This window comes from Centruroides vittatus, unplaced genomic scaffold, assembly GCF_030686945.1.
Source record: "Centruroides vittatus isolate TY-2023 unplaced genomic scaffold, ASM3068694v2 contig_18, whole genome shotgun sequence".
Taxonomy (NCBI): domain Eukaryota; kingdom Metazoa; phylum Arthropoda; class Arachnida; order Scorpiones; family Buthidae; genus Centruroides; species Centruroides vittatus.
Window position 1 is genome coordinate 7,428,421 of NW_027121101.1, and position 20,923 is coordinate 7,449,343.

General features: G+C 28.9%; 1 protein-coding gene across 1 annotated transcript in view; it reads right to left on the reverse strand.

Moving 5' to 3' along the window:
* LOC136969648 (uncharacterized) overlaps positions 1 to 20,923 on the reverse strand; it is a 128,638-nt gene that overhangs the window by 68,568 nt on the left and 39,147 nt on the right. The window contains exons 5-7 of the mRNA XM_067263919.1: positions 20,330 to 20,494; positions 6,976 to 7,174; positions 2,648 to 2,772 (exon numbers count right to left, since the gene is read on the reverse strand). Of these exons, the coding sequence (XP_067120020.1) occupies positions 2,648 to 2,772; positions 6,976 to 7,174; positions 20,330 to 20,494 (489 nt within the window). The remainder of the gene's footprint in view (positions 1 to 2,647; positions 2,773 to 6,975; positions 7,175 to 20,329; positions 20,495 to 20,923) is intronic.

Here is a 20,923-nt window from a genome sequence, read left to right on the forward strand (position 1 = left end):
AATTTTTTGAATTCCGACTTTAAAGAAATCTGCTGCCTGCCAAAAAGCCCAATCCATGACTGCAGTTTTCACTTCTTCATCGTGAAACTGTTGACCACCAAAAAACTCCGTTAAGTATCTAAACAAGTGAAAATCACTGGGTGCAAGGTCTGGACTGGAAGGTGGATGATCCAAAAGAATTGATTAGACCTTGTGTTTGTGCAGAAACATGTGACCTTTTGTTGTCATGGAGCAACATCACACCAGAAGACAGTAGACCACGCTGCTTGTTTCGTATGGCACACCGGAATTTTCTCAAGGCCACACAATATGCATCAGAATTGATTGTTGTGCCTCTTGGCATAAAATCCACTAACAAAATCCCTTTCCTGTTCCAAAAGACAGTTGCCATGATTTTTTGTGCTGAAATTGACTGTTTGGCTTTCACTTTGGTTGATGAAGATGTGTGTTGCCATTAGTGCTTTATCGTTTGTGATCGTAAGAAAGCAGTCTTGGAATCCACTGAGAACACAATTTTTGATAATTCAGTTTCTCCAAAACAACGGTATACAAAACTGATCTTGAAACCTGTGGAAATTCAATTGGTAACACTGAAATCATGAATCGTCTGTCCTCTCGAATTTTGTTACCCACATCACAAACCAGATCTTCAGAAATCAGAGAAGGTCAGCTAGGGCGTGGCTCATGCACATTAACCCACCCATCCTTGAACATTCTCACCACTTTGGAACTTTACTGTAACTCATAGCATTATCACCGTAAACTTCACAAATCTGATGGTTAATTTCTGCTGCTGCCAAGTGTCTTGCACTCAAGAATCAAATAACAGATCATATCCCATAGTCGGCAGGTGACTCAATTTTCTTGAACACTATAAACTATTACAGCTCAGCACACAGACAGTGGATATGGTTGCAAATGGTGTCTAAATGTGCACAAAGCATGCTCAGAGCAGACACACACATGCAATGCTGCAATCGCACGTCACTCTCACTCACAAACGGATCTTATTTAAAAAATAGCCCTCATATATGGAAAAATAAAAATCAAGTTTAAGTGATTTTATTTGACTCTGTCCGTCACAAATATTGAAGTCGTAATATCACTAGAAAAGCATTAAAAGCACATAAAATCATGTTACTGTACAGTACAATAAATAAGAATGAAAGTATATAAAATCATATTAAAATTCTCAGAATCAGAATCAAAATATCAGAATCAGCTGTTGATGCTGATGATCCACAGCCATCTACATCTGCAATGTAAATAAACAAATTGAATGTAAATATTGGTAAATTTAACATAAATTAGTGTTTTCTACTATTGCAAAATAATTTTAATAACTGTATTTGTTATTTAACCTTACAAAATCATTTTATTTTATAATGTCTTAGAGCAAACTACATTCACAAATAGAGTCCGTGATGTACTGTAAACATCACCAAATTGTAAACATGGTACTGTACATGTATTTGCAAATTTAGATTACTTTTTTTCTGTACTGAATTAAAAACTAAAATTTATTTTTTTGTAAGCTTAAAATAGATTCTTATTAACCATATATTATTAAAAATGCATTTATAAATAAAATACAGAACTGGGAATGGTTATTTGTAGTTTAGCATAGTGACAAGTGAATTCAGAGACAAGTAACCAATTACTCTCCTGGAACCAATTACTGACGTAAGGTGAGGTATACCTGTAAAATGGATTCGCATAGCACAGCACTTCAGAATGTAACTACTGTGTTATATGAGGGATACCTGTATACACAAAAATTGCACAAAAGTAATAGAATTTGTTTTAACTGTTTTTAATGCTTCATTGTTTATAATGATGGTTTTTCAATGTCATTTTTAATTTAGAAAATAAAAAAACAAGTCTGCTGGAACAAAGTCCATCAAGTAAACAGGCTGTGGAATTACAGTTGTCCTGTGTCCCAAGTTGCCTAAAAGGATGAGTTAATAGCTATGTCTGTGCAAGCATGGTGAAGCATCTAGCAACTTTCTCTCCAAACATTTCCAAAGTTTTTTCCCTGATCATTTCCACCATTAGTAAGTTTGAGTTTAGCCTAATGACTCATTCTCAAATGTTTTCAACATTTTAAATGTCCCCATATATTTTCCAAGTTTGAAGGAAAAATTTCTAACTACAAACTTTAAAAATTAAGCAAAATACAAACTTGCAGTTTTTGCTGTTATTTTCCAAAGTTACTGCTAAAAATCAACATAAGCATTATCCACTTAGTTGCGGGTGATTTGGGAATTTTCTGGACAGATCTCATAAGTATATTTAAACACTGTCTTAACAAATAAAAATCACAGTCAAAAAGTGAAATTCCAGGCTACTTCAGATTTTTCCCAGTGCCAAAAATTCCAGGCTTAATTCCTAGTTTTTCAGGTTTATCAGATGAATGGGCCAGTGGCGTAGTGAGCGGGGCAAGGGGGAGTATCATGCCCCAAGCACCACTTGCAGAGGGGCGCCCAAATTATCTCCAAAACAAACTATGTGTGTTTCTGGAGAAGGGAGAGGAGGCACCAATTGTGTTGTGTCCCGGGTGCCAGTTATGTTCGCTACGCCACTGGAATGGGCAGCCTGATATAATTAATTTTCAATTAAATTCATTAAAGAAAATGCAAGTACTCACTAGTTGTTCTTTATACTTGTTTTCAAGATCTTGCAATGTCCAAGCAGGTGATATTGTCATTGGACTAAGATCATTTTCCAATTCACGTAACCATTTTCTCAAACATCTCATTTGATATCCAACTTCTGTAACAAATTAATTTTTTTTTTTAATTGAAAATAAAATATTTATCCTAAGTATCTACAAAGTCAACTTTTTAAATCATCATCATCATCATAAAAATATTTCACAAATTAATTCTAGGTAATCAGAAACTGTGCTGTTCTAGAAATAAGTTAGTAATGAATTCTTAATTTGATTTGCCTCAATTTTTCATTCTATTTTCAAAAGGAAATTAGATTGAATATAGAATACTCAAATAATGGCTTTAGAACAGATATGAGTCAATTTCAATCTAGTTAATTACAATTGAAACATAAAGTTACAAAACTAAAAATACTCAAAAATTTTTTTTATCTATAAAAATATTAAAATATGTAAAGAAATTTTACAACATGAAAAATATTTTATTACAAATTGTAACAGAAATAAATAATTTTCCTAAATTTATTTCAAGAATTTGAGATCTTGACAATTTTATAAACCAATTAGGCATGTAATGTATTATTTACTGGTACATGATATTTTGTTTAAAAATATTTTACTCTCTGACTCCATATACTTAAAAGAAAAGCTGACAAGGGCTCTTGTACAACATTGCTCTGCATTCACTACTCTTAACTTCATGCCGCAATGGGTAGTGTTTTGATACATCATTTGAAGACAAATAGATAAAACTTTTTGTGTTCGTTATATTTAAATTTTGTTTTCTTTTTAAGAACACTAATGCATTTAACTAAACAAATAAAGTATATTAGTCAAAAATGTTTGTTTATCATAGTTTCAGAACTATGGTGAGTACATAAATAATAATAAATATAGAAAACTTCTCATATATATTTTTGTGTAATTAAAATTATCTACCTACCTAAGTAAAATCAGATAAAAGATTCACAAATTAGTTTAACATGTGCATTTGAAAAACCTGCATTATCATATAAGACTTTTGGCTTTAACAGACATTCCCCTTGCATGAATTACACAGCAAAACTTTGATTTAATAGGCTATCAGTTTTGGTCACTAAGTTTGGATGGTGATAAGTCAAGAGGTCATGAATCAAATGAATTTTATCTTTGTGAATTTTAAATTATCATTGTACCACTTTAAAAAAATTGTTAATGGTTTTTTCCTTAGATTTACAGATATTTTTTAATTATTAAATTTCCTTATAAATTGCATTATTGAATAGGCAGGAAATTACAGTACTTTTACATTATTTTTTAAACAAATTCAAAATTCTTTTGTAATTTTATTCGTATTAAGGACTCCTTTTAAATAATTTTTTTTTTTCAAACTTAAGAATTAAATCTGCTCAAAGTATGTTTAATATTCTAGTTTTCAAATATTCCAATTTTTTGAAAATCATTGAAGATGTCTTAAAATGTTACCAAGATTAAAATATTCTCTTTTATTAAAAAAATTTGTTTTACATCAGTATGTTTTAAAAAATTTAATTTAATGAATTAAAAAGTGTGAACTATGTTAATTATGTGAACTAATATCTTGAATAAATTAATTGTTATGATAATTTTTTGATAAATTACAATTCATCTTTTATAAAATCCATATTAATGAGCCAAGATTCTAATACTCCACTCAACTATTAAGTAATGCTTAGTCTTTTATTATTATTACAACTTCTGATGATTTTCGTAAGAACATTTCTTTATGTTCTTGATTTACTCATGAATATACTCCAATTTTTTTATATCATGAAATACAGACCTCATTTATACATTTTTCAAGAGAAACCAAGAAAAATAATACACAAGTGAGAAAAGCATATAAGCAAAACCACTTTTGAATTGCATTCAGAATGAATATAGTCTCACAAAATACAGCACAGCACAATAATTGCTTAAAATTTTTCCATTTCAAAGTGAATAATACATAGGTGAGGAAATGTATTGTAAAGTACTGAAAAATATGATATATAAGTGCAAAATCATATAAATAAAAAACATAAATGTTTTATAATGGAGAATGTACTGTGCAAAAAATATTTAATACATTTAAGTGAAACCTTCATTAACAGACACCTCTATCTAATGAATATTTTTACAATCCCCAGACCCTTCAAACAGGACATCTATTATACTGTATTTACCTCTAAATAGTGGATGCTGTCATCCGTAACCAACCTTACAAAAAACAGAATGTACCATCTTCAATATTCTGAAACAGTTAATTTTGTATAAAATATTTTAAAACAAAAACAAAGAATCTATTCAAATACTCTTTCAGACAATGCATTTTGACCATATGCATTGAATAAAGACTGGCTAAAAATAGGAATAGGGGAGGAAGGCAGGTTGTAAAAATCTGAATAATACTCTGTCTGTTAAAGACTAATCTGATTAATTTCTGCATTATTCTCGGAATTAAGATTATGGTACCAACCACAAACTCTTCCTGAGTTACTCATTCATTCAACAAGAACTGTAGTAAGATAGTAATGAAAAGAAACTTAAAATGGTTATGACGACAACATTTGTGCAGTGGAAGTTTAAAGGTCATATTACAAAGGTAATTTGCAGCCACTTTAAAGTGTAAGAAAAAATTTGGTAAAACTTACATCTAAGCTGCTTTGTGGCACTTTAATAAATCATTTATTGAAAAAAGCAAAAATGTTTGAAAAATTACACATACTTGATAACTACAAAGCAGACAAATCATTATATCAATTTTTATTAGCTGCTTAGATTGTAAATGATGTTATAAATGCAAGAATATTAAATATATTTACTACCCATCGAAGTGGCAAGCAAATTACCTTTGTAACTCAACATTCAAACTCTCGCAGCCTAAACTGACCTTCGTCCACCCTTCAGTTCATAACAATAGTTTCATTTTTCTTTTTCATTACTTCCACCCAAATTATTTTTGATGAATTAATAATTAATCAACATTTATGTTTTGTCATAATTTTTATGTTTGATTTAAAGTATTCTGTCCAATCTGTTTGCTATTTAGAATTCAATTAAAATGAGATTCTTACAGCTGAAAAGATGTGGGATATAATGTGTATATAAAATATATATATATATATAATTTCTTAGGTTAATAAGCATTCCTGTATAGTTTTACATCTTTATCAGTTTTTGTGCAATAATTACATAATCTAACAAACAACATTCATTTCCATAACTTAAATTTGTATTAAATATAACCTAATACAAACTTCAATTATTAATGCATTACTTTCCACTAATAATTATTTCCAAAGAATGAAATTTTTATTGCTCATTTGCTATAAAATTACTATAAAAAAATATGCTATATTCTCTAGGTAATTAATATACAATTAAATCAGTCAACAAATTAACTGTTTTTTAAAAAGGATATAGGATTTTGTAGTTTATTATTATTACTATCATCATCAAAATCCATTTACAGAGGGAAATTATTCATTGTATAATTTGCATTGTTCTAAATGTTACAATCAAATTTGTAAAATAACTATTATTATTGCCACAATTATATAACTGGACACAATATTTTTATAAATTTTTAATATATTAAAAGAAATCTTAGAGCGAAACTTTCAGTATTTAACACGTGATTCTTCTGATAAGATCTTTCAATCTGCTCGTTATAATTAGAAGTCTAATTGATAATTAAATTACAATTCCTTTGAATTTCTTTTTTCTATTTATATATTGAATTTACTCTTGTGCATAATAAAATTATTATTGTTATTTTTTAAAACAGAAATTTAAGAATTTTATCTCTTACTGTAATTGTTTCAACTAATTGTTAAGCTAATCTTTATTTTGTAGTTTATTCTTTTCCCTCTATGATGATGATATCTGCAATAAAAAAAGGCATCCATTTTATTTTGTTTCCTTGTTCATTCAATAAATTTTTTTATTTTTGAATTTTGAAATTTTTTTTGTAAAAAAGTATGATTTGGATCAGGGCAATTTCACACAGAACACAAGTTATGTTTCTATTAAACTTCTTAAATGGTTTACAGAAAAATTTTAACAAAAATGGTTTGTGATTGTGTCGTGCTGTTTTATTCAACATTTAGCTACTTAAAGAAGAACATAAATTTAAGATTTGATTGATTTTTATCTGCAAAAGGAAATTAGTCATTGTATTACTTGCATTGAAAATTTATTGAAAATCTATGAATTTAAAAACAATCCTTCATTTTTTTCATTTAAAAGAAAACATGTTTTTATTTTTTCTTACTTCTTTTACACTAGAAATAAATTTTTCTAACCTTGAGAAATGCCATCTTCATTTTGCTGGGGTTTATGGGGATTAACAGCTTGTTCTACTGCTTCCCATTTATTATTTAATAAATTCAATCTACGATTAATTTCATCTTTCATATCAGGATAACGCTTATCAAGATGCTGAGCTTGTTCATTAAATAATTTGCATCGGAAGGCTACTTTCTGAAGTTCTTCAACAGTTGACTAAAAATAATAGTATAATAATAATTTCAATAAAATGTAAAATAATGATAAATATAGATATTAAAAACAAAAAATTCATTGCTTAAAACTATTTAATCTTTTTGTTAATTTCCTAAATATTTTAAGATCATCAATAATACTTCAGTTTAATATAAAGGTTATTATCGTTTCAATTAAATTTTTACTATATAGAACCTTCGAAATTAAAAGTGTTTAATTAATATATTTCACGAAAAAAAGATTTAAAACATTAAAATTAATGGGGTAAATATGGGGTTATATAAATATAATAAAAATTTACCTTTCATAATTTATATATATTTACAATGTTTTAAAATTTATAATAAAGATTAATTTAAATAAGTTTAATACTAAAGAAATAAATTTTAATATAGATTATTATTTTAAAAAACCAGAAAATAACCTCATAAATTCATTTGTTTAATATCTTAAAATTTTTATTGAAACAATCTAAGAATTAAGATATAATTTATCAGAAGTAAGAAAGCAAATTGTTCTCATTTTTGATCAACTGTTTCAAAAATCTTCAACAACATGAATTCCTAATCTATCAAGGATATACAATCAAATATCAATATTTCATCATTAATTTAATCTTATCATAAGACTGAATAACAATTTATACACAATTGAATAATAATTTATAAAAAATAAATATTATGATTTTTCACTTTACATAAATTATATTGTTCAATTTTGTTTAATACATGCAATTATAATGAGTGCTGGGCTAGGGATTGACTTATACAGCAGCTAAAAAACATGGACTTTACCACAAAGCAACAAACAAAAAGAATAGTACTCCTAATAATTGCTATACACCACTTAGCTTAACTCCAAAGACTGCCACAAATTTTTCAAATTAATCTTGTGTTGGTGAACTTACATAATATTTTGTCAGGTGCATTTGTATAGTGATAAGGAATGTCATAACGTAATACAGAAAACAGTTTAATTCTGTATGGGTCATATACTGCTCGTAGTAAATATTATGATGTGTAAATTACTAAATATTTTATTGGATATATTGATTTGGCTTGGATGTGTTTACTGACAGAAGTACTGGTACCTGATGTACTAAGAAAATTTGTGTGTTTTTAATTACTGGAAAATTTTAGTGACTGCTTGGTGTCCTGATATATAGATCTTATTTATTTACATCTCTATTCATATGAGCTATAAAATATACATATCGTATATTGAAAGGTTAGTGTCTTGATGAAAGTGGTATCATCACAGCTAAAATACATCATTATAACATTGTAGTTCAGGTTCTATACAATTTGAAATACAGACTTCATAATATCATATCAAAATGAGCTTGTAATATATAAAAATGATGATGAATTAGCTATTTTGTTAGAAGGTATATAAGATAATAATTATGATAACAGTGTAACTTATGAACTAGGCTATTAAAAAATATACAGTAGAGCCCTGTAACATGGTTAACATGGATGGGTTAACTTCATATAACATGGATTCGTATAACATGGTGAAAAAATTGCGACTGTATTTGTATAACACGGTAAAACATCATTGCCAACTCGTGTCACGACAGGATTGGTCGAATCTGGACCAATAGTGGATATTGTACAAACTGTTGAGTTTAAACGAGCACTGGACCTGCTAAAAAACATTTATTATTCAACAGCTATAAAAATTATATTTTTATTAATGATGTTTCCAAAGTTAAGTTGTTTTTCTGCAAAAAATTCATTGATCAGGAAACACGTGTCCGTTGTTCAATGAGTCGCTCTGCGACGAGAACAAGCTTAAGCAATGGTGTCATCGAATGGTGCACACTCAGTAAGTAATCCTACAATTTTTTGTTTATAGCATAGTTTACACGGATTATTCCCAAAAAATTATATGTGATTTGGAAATGTTGAGTCAAATTAGTCTAGAATCGATTAATTTTATGGAATAAAACCTTTCAAACAGCCATAGCCCCTAAACTACACATGTGCCGGGCTGTAATTGGCTCATGTATTTAAGTGACTCTTACAACACGGATTTATATAACACAGTAGACACGTTCCATGTTATATGAATCCGTGTTGTATGGCATTGGGGGGTCTACTGTATTAGTATATCTTCTGTCACCAAAGTCAGAAGTGATGCTTAATATCATTTCACAAAATTTTCCATCTATGTAAGATCTAGAAAAAAATTTTTCAGAAAAGATTAAAGATAATAAAGAATTGATAAATTATAATTTATTATCCAAATACTACATGTAGAAAATGGGGAACACATCTATCCAAATATACACAAACTCATGTTTAGAATGTAGTGATAATTTTTGTCAATAATTTCAAATTTGAAAAATCTATCATTAGAAATTCAAGTTAATAACAGCCTGCCATTTGCAATGGAGGGTCATTTTTGTTAGAGATAAAGAGAAAGTTCAATTCTGTAACAAACAGTGTTCATTTGTCAAAATTTTAGTTATGTTCCTAAAAAGGAGTAAGTCAATAATTACGTTATTTTTATTGTATAATGATTACTTAAAGTTCAGTCATTGCTGACTTCTTCAAAAAATCAAATATGCTTTAAATTACAATTAGATAACAAAGATGATATGTTCAGTTACTTATTATAACTAAAATTCAAAAATGAATGATATAGGTCAGAGAAGGCAAACCAGGCCCAAACATGCCATGTCCAAAGTGATATAATGGGAGAAACTATCTGGCATAAGATTTCGTTCATTTTTTACTGTGAAATTTTAGCTTATCTTAATTATTTTTATTTTGATTTTATAATCAGTTCAGTATATTGTCATCATCTTTTCAAAGTAGTTTATTTTAATTTATTCTAATTAAAGCATATTTATTTCATTTCTTTAAAAATTATTATTCAAAGTCTAAAACTTTGACATGCATGAACACAGACTCAAAAAGGTCTGTCATTCCTGATAAGTTATCTAATTAATCCCCTGTTTATAAAAGAAAAGACCAATGTTTGATTTTTTTTCAATTATTAATGTTTCTGCTAATCCATGTTTCACTATATAAAATATGAAATGAAATGAGTCATAAAAAGCCCTCAAAATATATCATAAAAAATCTCATAATACATAATTTTAAAAACTATCCAATTGCTAACCTTTCAGACTTAGTGTTAGTAGGCTCACTAGGTCATGTGGTTGAAATAGTCTTTATTTAAATTCTAAAATTCTGTAAATTTTGTTTATGAACTGATGCAATTGATTTCTGTTATTGATTATATAAATCATTATGAAATTTTTCTAGTAAAAGTATTATTTGAAATGATTTGTTAATAATAAATGATTTCAAATAATATGAACTGATGTAAATTGGATAGGAAACAATATTAAATGATTACAAGCAACAAATCCCATGCAATCATACTTTGTAGAAGAGAATGCTAACCTTTTCTATTCCAATGGTGCTGCTACTAAGACAAGAACGTGTGTCATGAGTTCATTTTTGCTACTGAAACAGCATAGTGTATATCACAACTCCACAGGCACTGCTATAGTAACATCAATAATACTATAACACTCCATTAGACCCACAGGCCTGAATAAACCCACACTGCAATCATATTTGAAAAAATAAACCTGTAGTACTTGAATAAATCCACATGTTGAATGTGTTGAATCACAATTTTTTAAATTACTGATTACTGTAAATTGTCTGTTCAAAATTGTAATAGTGTAAATTATTGAATTACATTTCTTGTCATCTATTGTGTCTAAAGAAAAACAAAGTTGACTGTGCTTTTGAATTTGAAAGTAGCAATGGTTGGTACAATAATTTCAATAAATTATTATTCAGCCATTAATAATTTCAAAATATCTCATTGTGCAATTGTATATTGTTGCCACAGAAAAGTTCAGCAGATTTAGTGGATAAAAACTAATCAATTACATTGTTTACAGTAGACGCTACAGTGTACAGCTTAAGTGCATGTACAAGAAGTATTAATTTAATTTGTGGACAGGAGTTAAAATTTACCATAAATTTTACCTTTGGAATCTTTTGGCCATTTGTCCTTCTCAAAATACTTTTTCTTGAACCTCACACATTTTTGTAAGCATTGTACCCATGCATTAAAAGCATCTCAAAAGCCTCCTTTTGATAGCATGCAAAGTGTCATCATCATGGCAATGCAATCTTTCTTGTCAGATGCAAAAACATTTTCCTTTCAGAATTCTCTTCAAACATGGGAAGGGGAAAAAAGATAATAATCACAAGGTGTTAAGTCTGAGGAGTACAGCGATAGTATGAGGGACAACTTGAGTGATACTTCAGTAGAGAAAAATGAAAATAAATATGATACTGAAAGTAATAGTAATGATAATGTAATAGTACAAGAAAAATGACAAATACAAGCTATTGAGAACAATATTGATGATAACGGAAGCACTTCTGTATAAGATAAATGGCATGGTGATGACACAAAATATTAATAGTTGCCAGTCACTAATAAAAAAAAAAAAATTTCCCTGAAGTGTAATTTTAAATATAGTATTGAGTCCAAATAACAATCAAAAACATGCTGAATCCAAATTTGGGTGCTTGAATTCAAAATATTTCTTGAGTTGAGAGACACTTATATTAAAAAAATTCTTGAGAATGGAAAGGGTTAAACATTTAAAAAAAATTTTTATTAAATATATATTACTTACATAAAGATTTTGAACACAATTTTAGCTAAATATTTATTGCTTCTTTTCTAGGATAGAGTTAGTGTGGGATTAAACAACAAATAGCTTTTCCTGATTAAGGAATTAAATATAGCTGTATTTCATTATTCAAACATCTCTGTTCCTGGAAACAATTGAGATATTGGAAATTTTTTCCCCATCATTTTTTATAGGAAAAAAGTCTAACTTTCTCCTAGTCCATCCAAACAATTCCAACCAATTTCCCCAAATTAAATCAAATCACTACAAAAAACCTATTTGCCTATCAATCCATATTAAATATTATATTAAATTAAATATAACTCCAATTACCCTATTTACTTTCCTGGCTCTGTTATATATAACAGAGGGAAAGTATGGCAATCAATCAAAAAATGACTCCAAGATTTTTATGTTTTTGGACTCAGGGAACCTTAAAATGTCAAAAATGCGAAAAAGTTTGGGGTTTTTTTTCTGTATATATAGATGTTAGTGTGAGTGTGTATGTATATGGAGGCATGATTTTGTTCACCCTCTTTAAAGCTTAACTCCTGTACTTTTTGTCAAAAATTTCTGAAATTTTGCAAGGAGGTTTGTTTATTAGGAAGCTTGATGCTATTAAATTTTGGTGGTTGAAGGTCAAGGAGTGGGGAGATAGAGGGAAATCATGTGTCATATCTCTAGTAGGGTTGGACTTAATGATGATTTTACTCATTATTAGCATTTACAATTTTTTATAAATTCATTCCTATACTTGAAATTAAGCTTTTTGCTTTTTATAATAATTAAAAATATGAAAAGTTTTTAAAATAAAATATCATAACAAAATGGCATTCTCAAGTAATGTTCAAATGAATTCACATTCATCTATTAGTGGGATAAATCTGATGACTACAGTATAGTTATACAGTGGGTGATCGGTTAACACATTAACCAAATAACAAACACTTTTGCAAAAGATTTTTACAATTGGACAACAAACATTTTACTGAACAAACATAAAAAGAAGTGATGAAAATAGCAAATACCGATTGATTTTCCCTTGTCTTCAGGTAACAATTCAAAACTTTTCAGAGTGCAGGAGACGTCATCGATGCTCAACCCGATATATACTGATCAGATAGTATTCCTTGAAGTTTGAAATACGCCCTTGTAATTCTAACCTTTTATTTTTCTCACAGAAACAATTCTTTTATATTATTTGCAAGACTGTCAGGTGGGCACTTGTTAAGTTTTGCATCAGTTTTTATTTTCGAAAAGGTGAGAGTATAATAGCAAAGGTAGAGAGTGGGCAGAAGATGTTTGATGTTCCTGGGCAGTATGGCTCAAACAGGTCTACAGTAGGCTGCAGTTCAATCTTATTTAAGAAAGATACAGTATAATCAAGAAGACTCAATCAGCTAAATGAGTAACAAAAATCACATCTAAGAAATAAAGAACATTGAAGAGCTCATGATGGAATCTGAAACAGATCTGACGACAGAAGAACGCCAAGAACTCTTGAATGAAGAACACCAAGAAACTCGGCAAGATATGTTTTCTTCTAAAAAAGAGGATTAATGCCAATATCTGCTATTAATTAAAGATCTTTTAAAGAAGTGGGGGAGGTCAGATCAACAGTCTTAGAATGGCATACAAACCAGATTGAGGTTAATAGGCTTGGGAATCTCTACAATGACAATGCTATTAATTGCTTCTGAAAAATCCTGAAGAAGAGAGAAAAGCAATTGACATTGGATAGATTCTTTAACCCCCACAAACGGAAAAAAACATAACTAATAAAAATGCAAGACTGTGTATGTATGTATTTTTATTATTACATATAAATAAACATAGTAAGAAAGTATATATTTTTTTATTTTTTGGGGTCTCCAGAATGAATTAATCAAATTCCTATACAAACCTATGGTAAATTGATAATCAGTTAATGAGCAATTGGGATAGCGAACAAAGTCTTTGAACAGATTATGTTTGTTAACCAATCACCCACTGTACTTCCAACTGACATCTATCAAGTGATATTTGAATGCCTTGATAATTAACTACTGGTGAAATACTTCAATGACTACAGTGCTTATATAATCAAACATCTATCTATTGTATCCACATTTTCAACAATGTTAACATTTAACTGCTGGTGATGGCTGCATTACTATATACATGTTAATATATGTCCTATTGTTCTTATAAATGACTTTCAGTATGAAAAACTTTCTAGTAAAACACTATCAAGTCAAATGAAAAATTATCACTAGTTCATTGATAAACTCTGTGGTGTACTATGTATGACATACCAGCATAAATCTATTTGCATTCCTTTATCTAAATTTATATTGTTAGATAAGTCAGTTACATGTATAACTATACTGTAGTCATCAGATGTATCTCACTAACAGGTTAATGTGAACTCATTCAAACATTACTTAATTACTCATAACAAACACATTCTTATGTAATACTGAAGAGGAACAACTGAGTCAAAGTAATTCAAAATGTATTTATATTAGAGAGAAAATAATAAAAAATGTGTCAATACTACAGAGGTTACTTGGTTTGCTGCAGTTCTGGACAGTTGACATTTGGAATAGATCTGTACCAAAATCACTTGGTTTACAAATTAAGAAGAAAGTGATAGAATATGTTTATAACTCTAATCCCAATAAAATAATAGTGTAAATATAGATGAAAACTGGAAAGAATCATTAAAGACATCATCTTAAATAAGTACAGTTATTATAGAAAAAGATAATTAGTCTTAAACTATGTAATATCTGTAAAAATTCTAAAAAGATTTGCTGTGGAACTAGAATGCCAATAAAAGATTGAACAAGTCATGCAATCATATTATGACAAAAAGCTGTTGTTAAAGATGAAATAGGTAACATTACATCTTCTAAATTTTTTATTTTTACAAAAAGGAAAATCCTTTGGTGAGTTAATTAAATCATGTTTTCTGGAAATTCTTATAAGATATTTTAATATTTTGATATATTTCATGTAGTAAATCTTGATAGACTATGTTAAGCAACATTTTATAAATTTTAAAATTTATTTCTTAACTATTTTTTTGCAAAATGAAAAACCTTTTTTTGATGAGTTATTAAACAAATATTTTCAAAGATACTTTAGTAATTTGATTTATATCCCATGTAGTAAACCTCAGTTTGATATGAGAGTATAACAGGAAAACAAATTCAAAATCCTTTTGTTACATTAAATACTAAAAGTTAAACTAGAAATAATTTTAAGAAATATCTATTGGAGTTTAACAAGGTAAATGTGTTTTGCAATTTTTATGACAAATTTTTTTTGTAAAACAGTGTCAAATCAATTTGTAATTTAAAGGCAACTGAAGGGGAGCAAAAGAGCTCAAAACACATCTTGCATGTAAATGGTTAAATGGCCTGTAGATAAATAATTCTGTAAATCAGGGATGGGCAACCTTTTTTTTATGTAAGGGCTGCATTTCAAAACTTTTGAACTGATGCAGGCTGCATACAAGATAAAAGAGGGGAAAAAAATGCCAGTAAATCACATTTATTTATTCATATATAATTATAAATTAGAATAGGTATACTTAATTTAGCTTCTGAAACTGATGTATACATGTAATATATTGGAAATATTTGGTTAAATATTAGTCACTGCTAGTTTTAAATTAGTTTTGATGTGAGTCTGTTAGCCAGTTTCTTGTTTTAATTTTTACTAAATTCATTGCAGGAAAAACTATTCACATACATAAGTTGTAGAAAATAACATTTGAATGTTTGCTGCATACTTCCTTAAGTTGGGAAATTGATATATTTATACATATTTTATGAAATGCGGGCCGCAAAAAATATTAATGTGGGCCACGGGTTGCCCATCCTGTCTGTAAATGATTCACATGTTGATTTTAGCTCCAGCTTGAGCACATATCTCCACAGATATAAAGTTTTCAAGTAGTTCTAAATTCATCAGTCATTATTCCCTTTGGAATAACAAGCAACGTTTGATGAAATTATATTATTGCCTTAGACAAAAACAAAAAACATTGTATATCAATCTACTCAATAATAATATTTTTACCTTTAGAAATAAGAATTCTCTTTTTAAAGTTTTCTACACTGTCAAGAGTGCAATATTAAATTTCTATAAATAATGCCAGGTATCACTGCTAGTATATAAAATTGTTCATGAATTCTAAAAATCATTGACAGCAGTTAAAAACTTTCATTAAAAAATGTTTGTGGGATCTTAAGATTTAAAGTTATGCCCAAAAAAATTTTTATTGTAAGTTTCGTTCATTAACTTATTATAAATAATTTACGGAATGAAATTTTAAGTTTTATTGTTTCTTGTAATTTTCATTAAGATCCTAATTTTATCTGAAACTTTTTAAATTTTTTAAAAATAGGAATTTTTCAATTTCTATTCATAAAAAGAATAATCAAATCGATCAATTTATTATATGTGGTTTGGAATTTTATTTATAAATTTAATCTCAGAACAATAATGATTTTGTAATAGTCACACTAATATATGAAATATATTTCAGTCATTAATCATATAAATTAATTCAAAGAGTGAATCAATAATTATATGCAATAATTATAAAATTTATTCAACAAGAATAATCTTATAAGAATTTATTTTACATTACTACCTCTACTTTTCATAGCAGTTGCACCATTCTTGCCCCAGCAATCTTATTCCTTAGAAAAATGTTTTTTAGTCAAGAGAAAAGCCACACATTTATTGTTTTCTTCAGTTTTTAGTCTATGGAAAATCATTGTTAACACTTCTATTTATCTTTGCCTTTTTCTATAACAGTCCACAAGTAGACACACTACTGAGACAAAATATCTTCATATTGCATTAAAAGCCTTTTCAAATGAATTTGACTCCTCATATACTCTCAGAAAGACTAAATTACACCCACTGCTCTTTTTTTGATACAATATATATCTAAACAGATTCAATCCTTAAATACAAAACAAATACAACCTTACTTAAATCAGCAAAGCAACATTTTAATAAACCAGCTAACACTTTAAGCAGCCTTCAATGGCCATTAGACTGTTCTAGAAAATCAAATGTTTTTTAAAGATTATAATGGAATTCGAACATCAAATGTATAGGAAGCAAACAAATTTAAAAACAAAACATGGATTATGATTGTTCTTATTAGTAGTATAAGAACACATCCCATGCATCCTATTTAATTTGTAAGTTCTTATATTACTAATATAGCCTATCATAATGCATTGCTTGGTTTTTAAATTTGTTCACTTCTATACATTCTGTTATAATTTTAAAAAACATTCAAGGATTGAATGTTTTTTAAAATTATAATAGCCATCATCAGGCTGTTCTAGATAGCTGGTAAACAAACATTAAATGATATTAAGTTTTAGTGAATTTTACATTATTAACAGTACTTATTATAAAGAGTGAATTGTTAAAAAACTGTAAAACTGCTTGTAAATTATTTCTGAATTAGTTTTATGTGAAAACAAGATTTATGAAATGAGTTTGCGTGATCGTGATGCCAGCAGAAAATTTGAGTCAGGTAGTTAAAAAGGAAAACGAGCTATCAAAAGAAAGTGGGTAGAAGAAAATCTACGTGGCTCTTTATATAAATATATAAAAAGTGATGGTCAAGAAACCTCTAAAAACCCTTCATTAACTGAAAGTGACACATTATTTGCACTGTAACCCTAACCCAGCTGAAATTATTCCTTCAATGTCGTCATGGGTGCCGCTGCCACCTAGTAACAATAGCAAAGGATAATGAGTTAACACCATCATTGTCTCTTACACCGCTGCTGCCACCGTCAACATTATCCAGCCAAGAATACATACCTGAGTCTGTGTCTACATCCATGACTAGCAGAATTGAAAATCTGAATCCTCAAAATGATCCAGGTTTGTGGCCATTAACAATTATGATGTAGACTGAACTGAGATTGTATTAAAAGGAAAAGGTCCAATCTGAATTAAATTTTATTTTTTTCCCCGTAAATAATAATGGACGGCAATTTAGCGAATATCATTACAGTAAAATACAGTAGAGTGTCGATAAGTGGAACCAATTGGGGACTGGGGTCCTTCCAGTTAATGATTTGTTCCAGTTTCCGACTTTGTACGAAAAAATACATTAACCTGTCCGATGTTCAAGTTTTTCTCCGTTGCGTGTCGCTTTGTGTTGAATTTTCGTCGATTATAAGCCTAACGAAAATTTTTATAATAATCATCGAGGCTATCGTATCGTTAAAAATTATTTCTGCATTTTGTACAAACAAAATAAATATATTAAAGAATATAAAAAACATGAAAATTATACTTTAGAAGTAAATTTAGTATCAAAAACATTCGATTCAGCACGACACAGTCCGACTGAAAATCGTTCCACTTTCTGGCCATTCCACTTACCGACGTTCCACTTATCGATGCTCTACTGTATTAGCTAATGGTGAAAAACTTGATAGGCGCTGGATGATTTATTTGCAAACAAAGGATGCCGTTTACTGCTTTCTGTGTCAAATGTTTGGACTAGAAAATACAAGAATTGGATCCAGTGAAGGAGTGTGTGATTGGAAACACTTGGGTGATTATCTAGTCTCATGAATCTAGCCAACTGCACAAAGATTGTATGTTGAAATGGTTAAATTTAAAGAACGGGTTAAAAAGCTGTACCATTATTGACTCTTTAGCCCAGACTCAAATTGAACAAGAAAGGCAGTGTAGTGTTGGAGAGATATTTTAGATTTTAGAAAGACTACTTGCAATTGTAAATTTTTTAGCATCTCACAATTTGGCCTTTAGAAGTTGTAAAGAGAAATTAATATCTGACTCAGATTCAAGTGAGACTAGTGGCAACATTACAGATTTAGTAAAGTTAATAGCCCAATTTGATCCAATGTTGCAACTTCACCTAAAACAAGTATACTTGAAATTAATTCACTTGCTTATTTTTTACCTTATGGGAGTAACAGCTGGAATCTCATCCTAGGAGATGCAGCATCATCTTGTGTTCAAGTAAAATATTTTTTTGGTTTGCTACAAAGGCTGTACACTCTGTTTGCTGGCTTGAGTCAGAGGTGGGCTATTTTTAAAACACATGTAAAATCCTTATCATTAAAACCACTTTCCGAAACTAGATGGGAATGCAGGGTAGAATTGGTGAAGGCTGTAAATACCAACTAAGCAATATATGTGATGCTTTGAAGGATTTAGCAAAAAATACAACAGATTGTCAGTTGGTTAATGAATGCCATTCTATAGAAAAGGAAATAACTACCTAAGAATTTGTAGTTGCTCTTGTCATATGGTATGACATTCTTACAAACATAAATGTTATAAGTAAAATGTGGCAGAGTGAAAAAATGTACCTAGATGCGGCTATACAACACCTAGATGCACTTACACGTTGGCTTGATAATTATCGGAAAAATGATTTCCAATCATCCTTGGTAACAGCGAGAGAAATAGCTGAGGAAAATGATATTGACAAAAAGTTCAAAGTCATGAGAAGAAGATGTAAAAGAACAAATTTTGATTATGACGGGGAAAATGAAGCTCTTGAATTGCCTGTGGAAGCGATTTTCAAAATAAACTATTTTTATGTCATTGTCGACAACGTGTGAGCAAGCTGCCAACCTAGATTTGAGGCACTTAAACATCACGAGAGCATATATGGTTTCATGTATAACAAAAAGATTAAAGGAAATTAATGATTGTGAACTTTTGAAGCAATGCAATGACTTGCAAATATCTCTAACAGTAGGAGAAACATCTGATATTGATGGACATGAATTATATGAAGAACTGAATATGTTTATCTGTGTATATGAAGGAAACTACGACATTATCTCTGTGCTGAAATATATAATAGAAAAAATTTAACTAAAGTGTACTCCACTATCGAAGTAGTCCTGAGAATTATTGCCACCACACCTGTGACAGTTACATCTGCAGAAAGGAGGTTTGAGGTTAAAAATTATTAAAACATATTTGAGGAATTTGATGACACGAGATTGGCTTTCAGCTCTTGCTATTCTTTCAATTGAAAATGACGTAGCTCATTCGTTAGATTATTGTGCTTTAATTAAAGATTTTAGTCTTAGGAAAAGCCGCAAACATCATTTTTAAATCCCTGCGTGTCTTTAAGGCATTTATGTACCTTAGTTTATCATAATTAATAATTTGTCATCTTTCTGTTTGTTAACTTTTATAAATCTTCTAATATAATATTTTAAAACTCTAAATTTATTTATTTATAACTTTTGCATTTCTCATCAATCGTCAAAAATACATACTTTGCTCAGAGGACAAGGGCCTCACAATGGTTAAGGCCGCCATTGCACCTATGCATGACTAATAATGGCACAGTCTGTAGAAAAAAAAACTTGTACTGCATTGCATATAATTTTTTATTCACCCTTATAATAAAAAACACTTAAAATAAAAAATATAGTATAATTTGAAATATTTACTTTTACTACAGTCTTATCATCTTCTTCGGTATTAACTACTACAGTAGATTGAAGTTTATGAAGCCAGTCATGCAACTGATTAAATTGTTGTATAAATTCAGTAAAAGACCATGTATAATCTGGTGACACAACTTCACCATCTAAAGACAATTCACCACTAGCTTCCTAAAAATCAAAATTTAATAAAAATGTTTATAAAACTAAATTTAAATTATTACTTAATATATATTTTTATAAAATTATTTCTATCTAATTATCCAATTAAAAAATAATAATAAATATTCAAATCAGAGAGCATAAAAGAACTTTCTAAATTTGCTGTACAAGATGTTTCAAAAGTGACTATTATGTTGAAATTAGATAAATAAAAACTTTTTAAAATGTTTATGATTGGCATCATGGTTTTGACTAAGTACCAGTAAAAAGGTTTATGGATATTTTTTGGAGGCTACAATTAAAGAAACTGTGCACAATGACATGCTCAAACAATTCCTCAAACCTCAGCTTCTTTAGGACAGTATTCTTAACATGATAATCTTCAACACGACCATCCCATTATGCAACAACACTTCAAAATTATCACAATACCTGCTT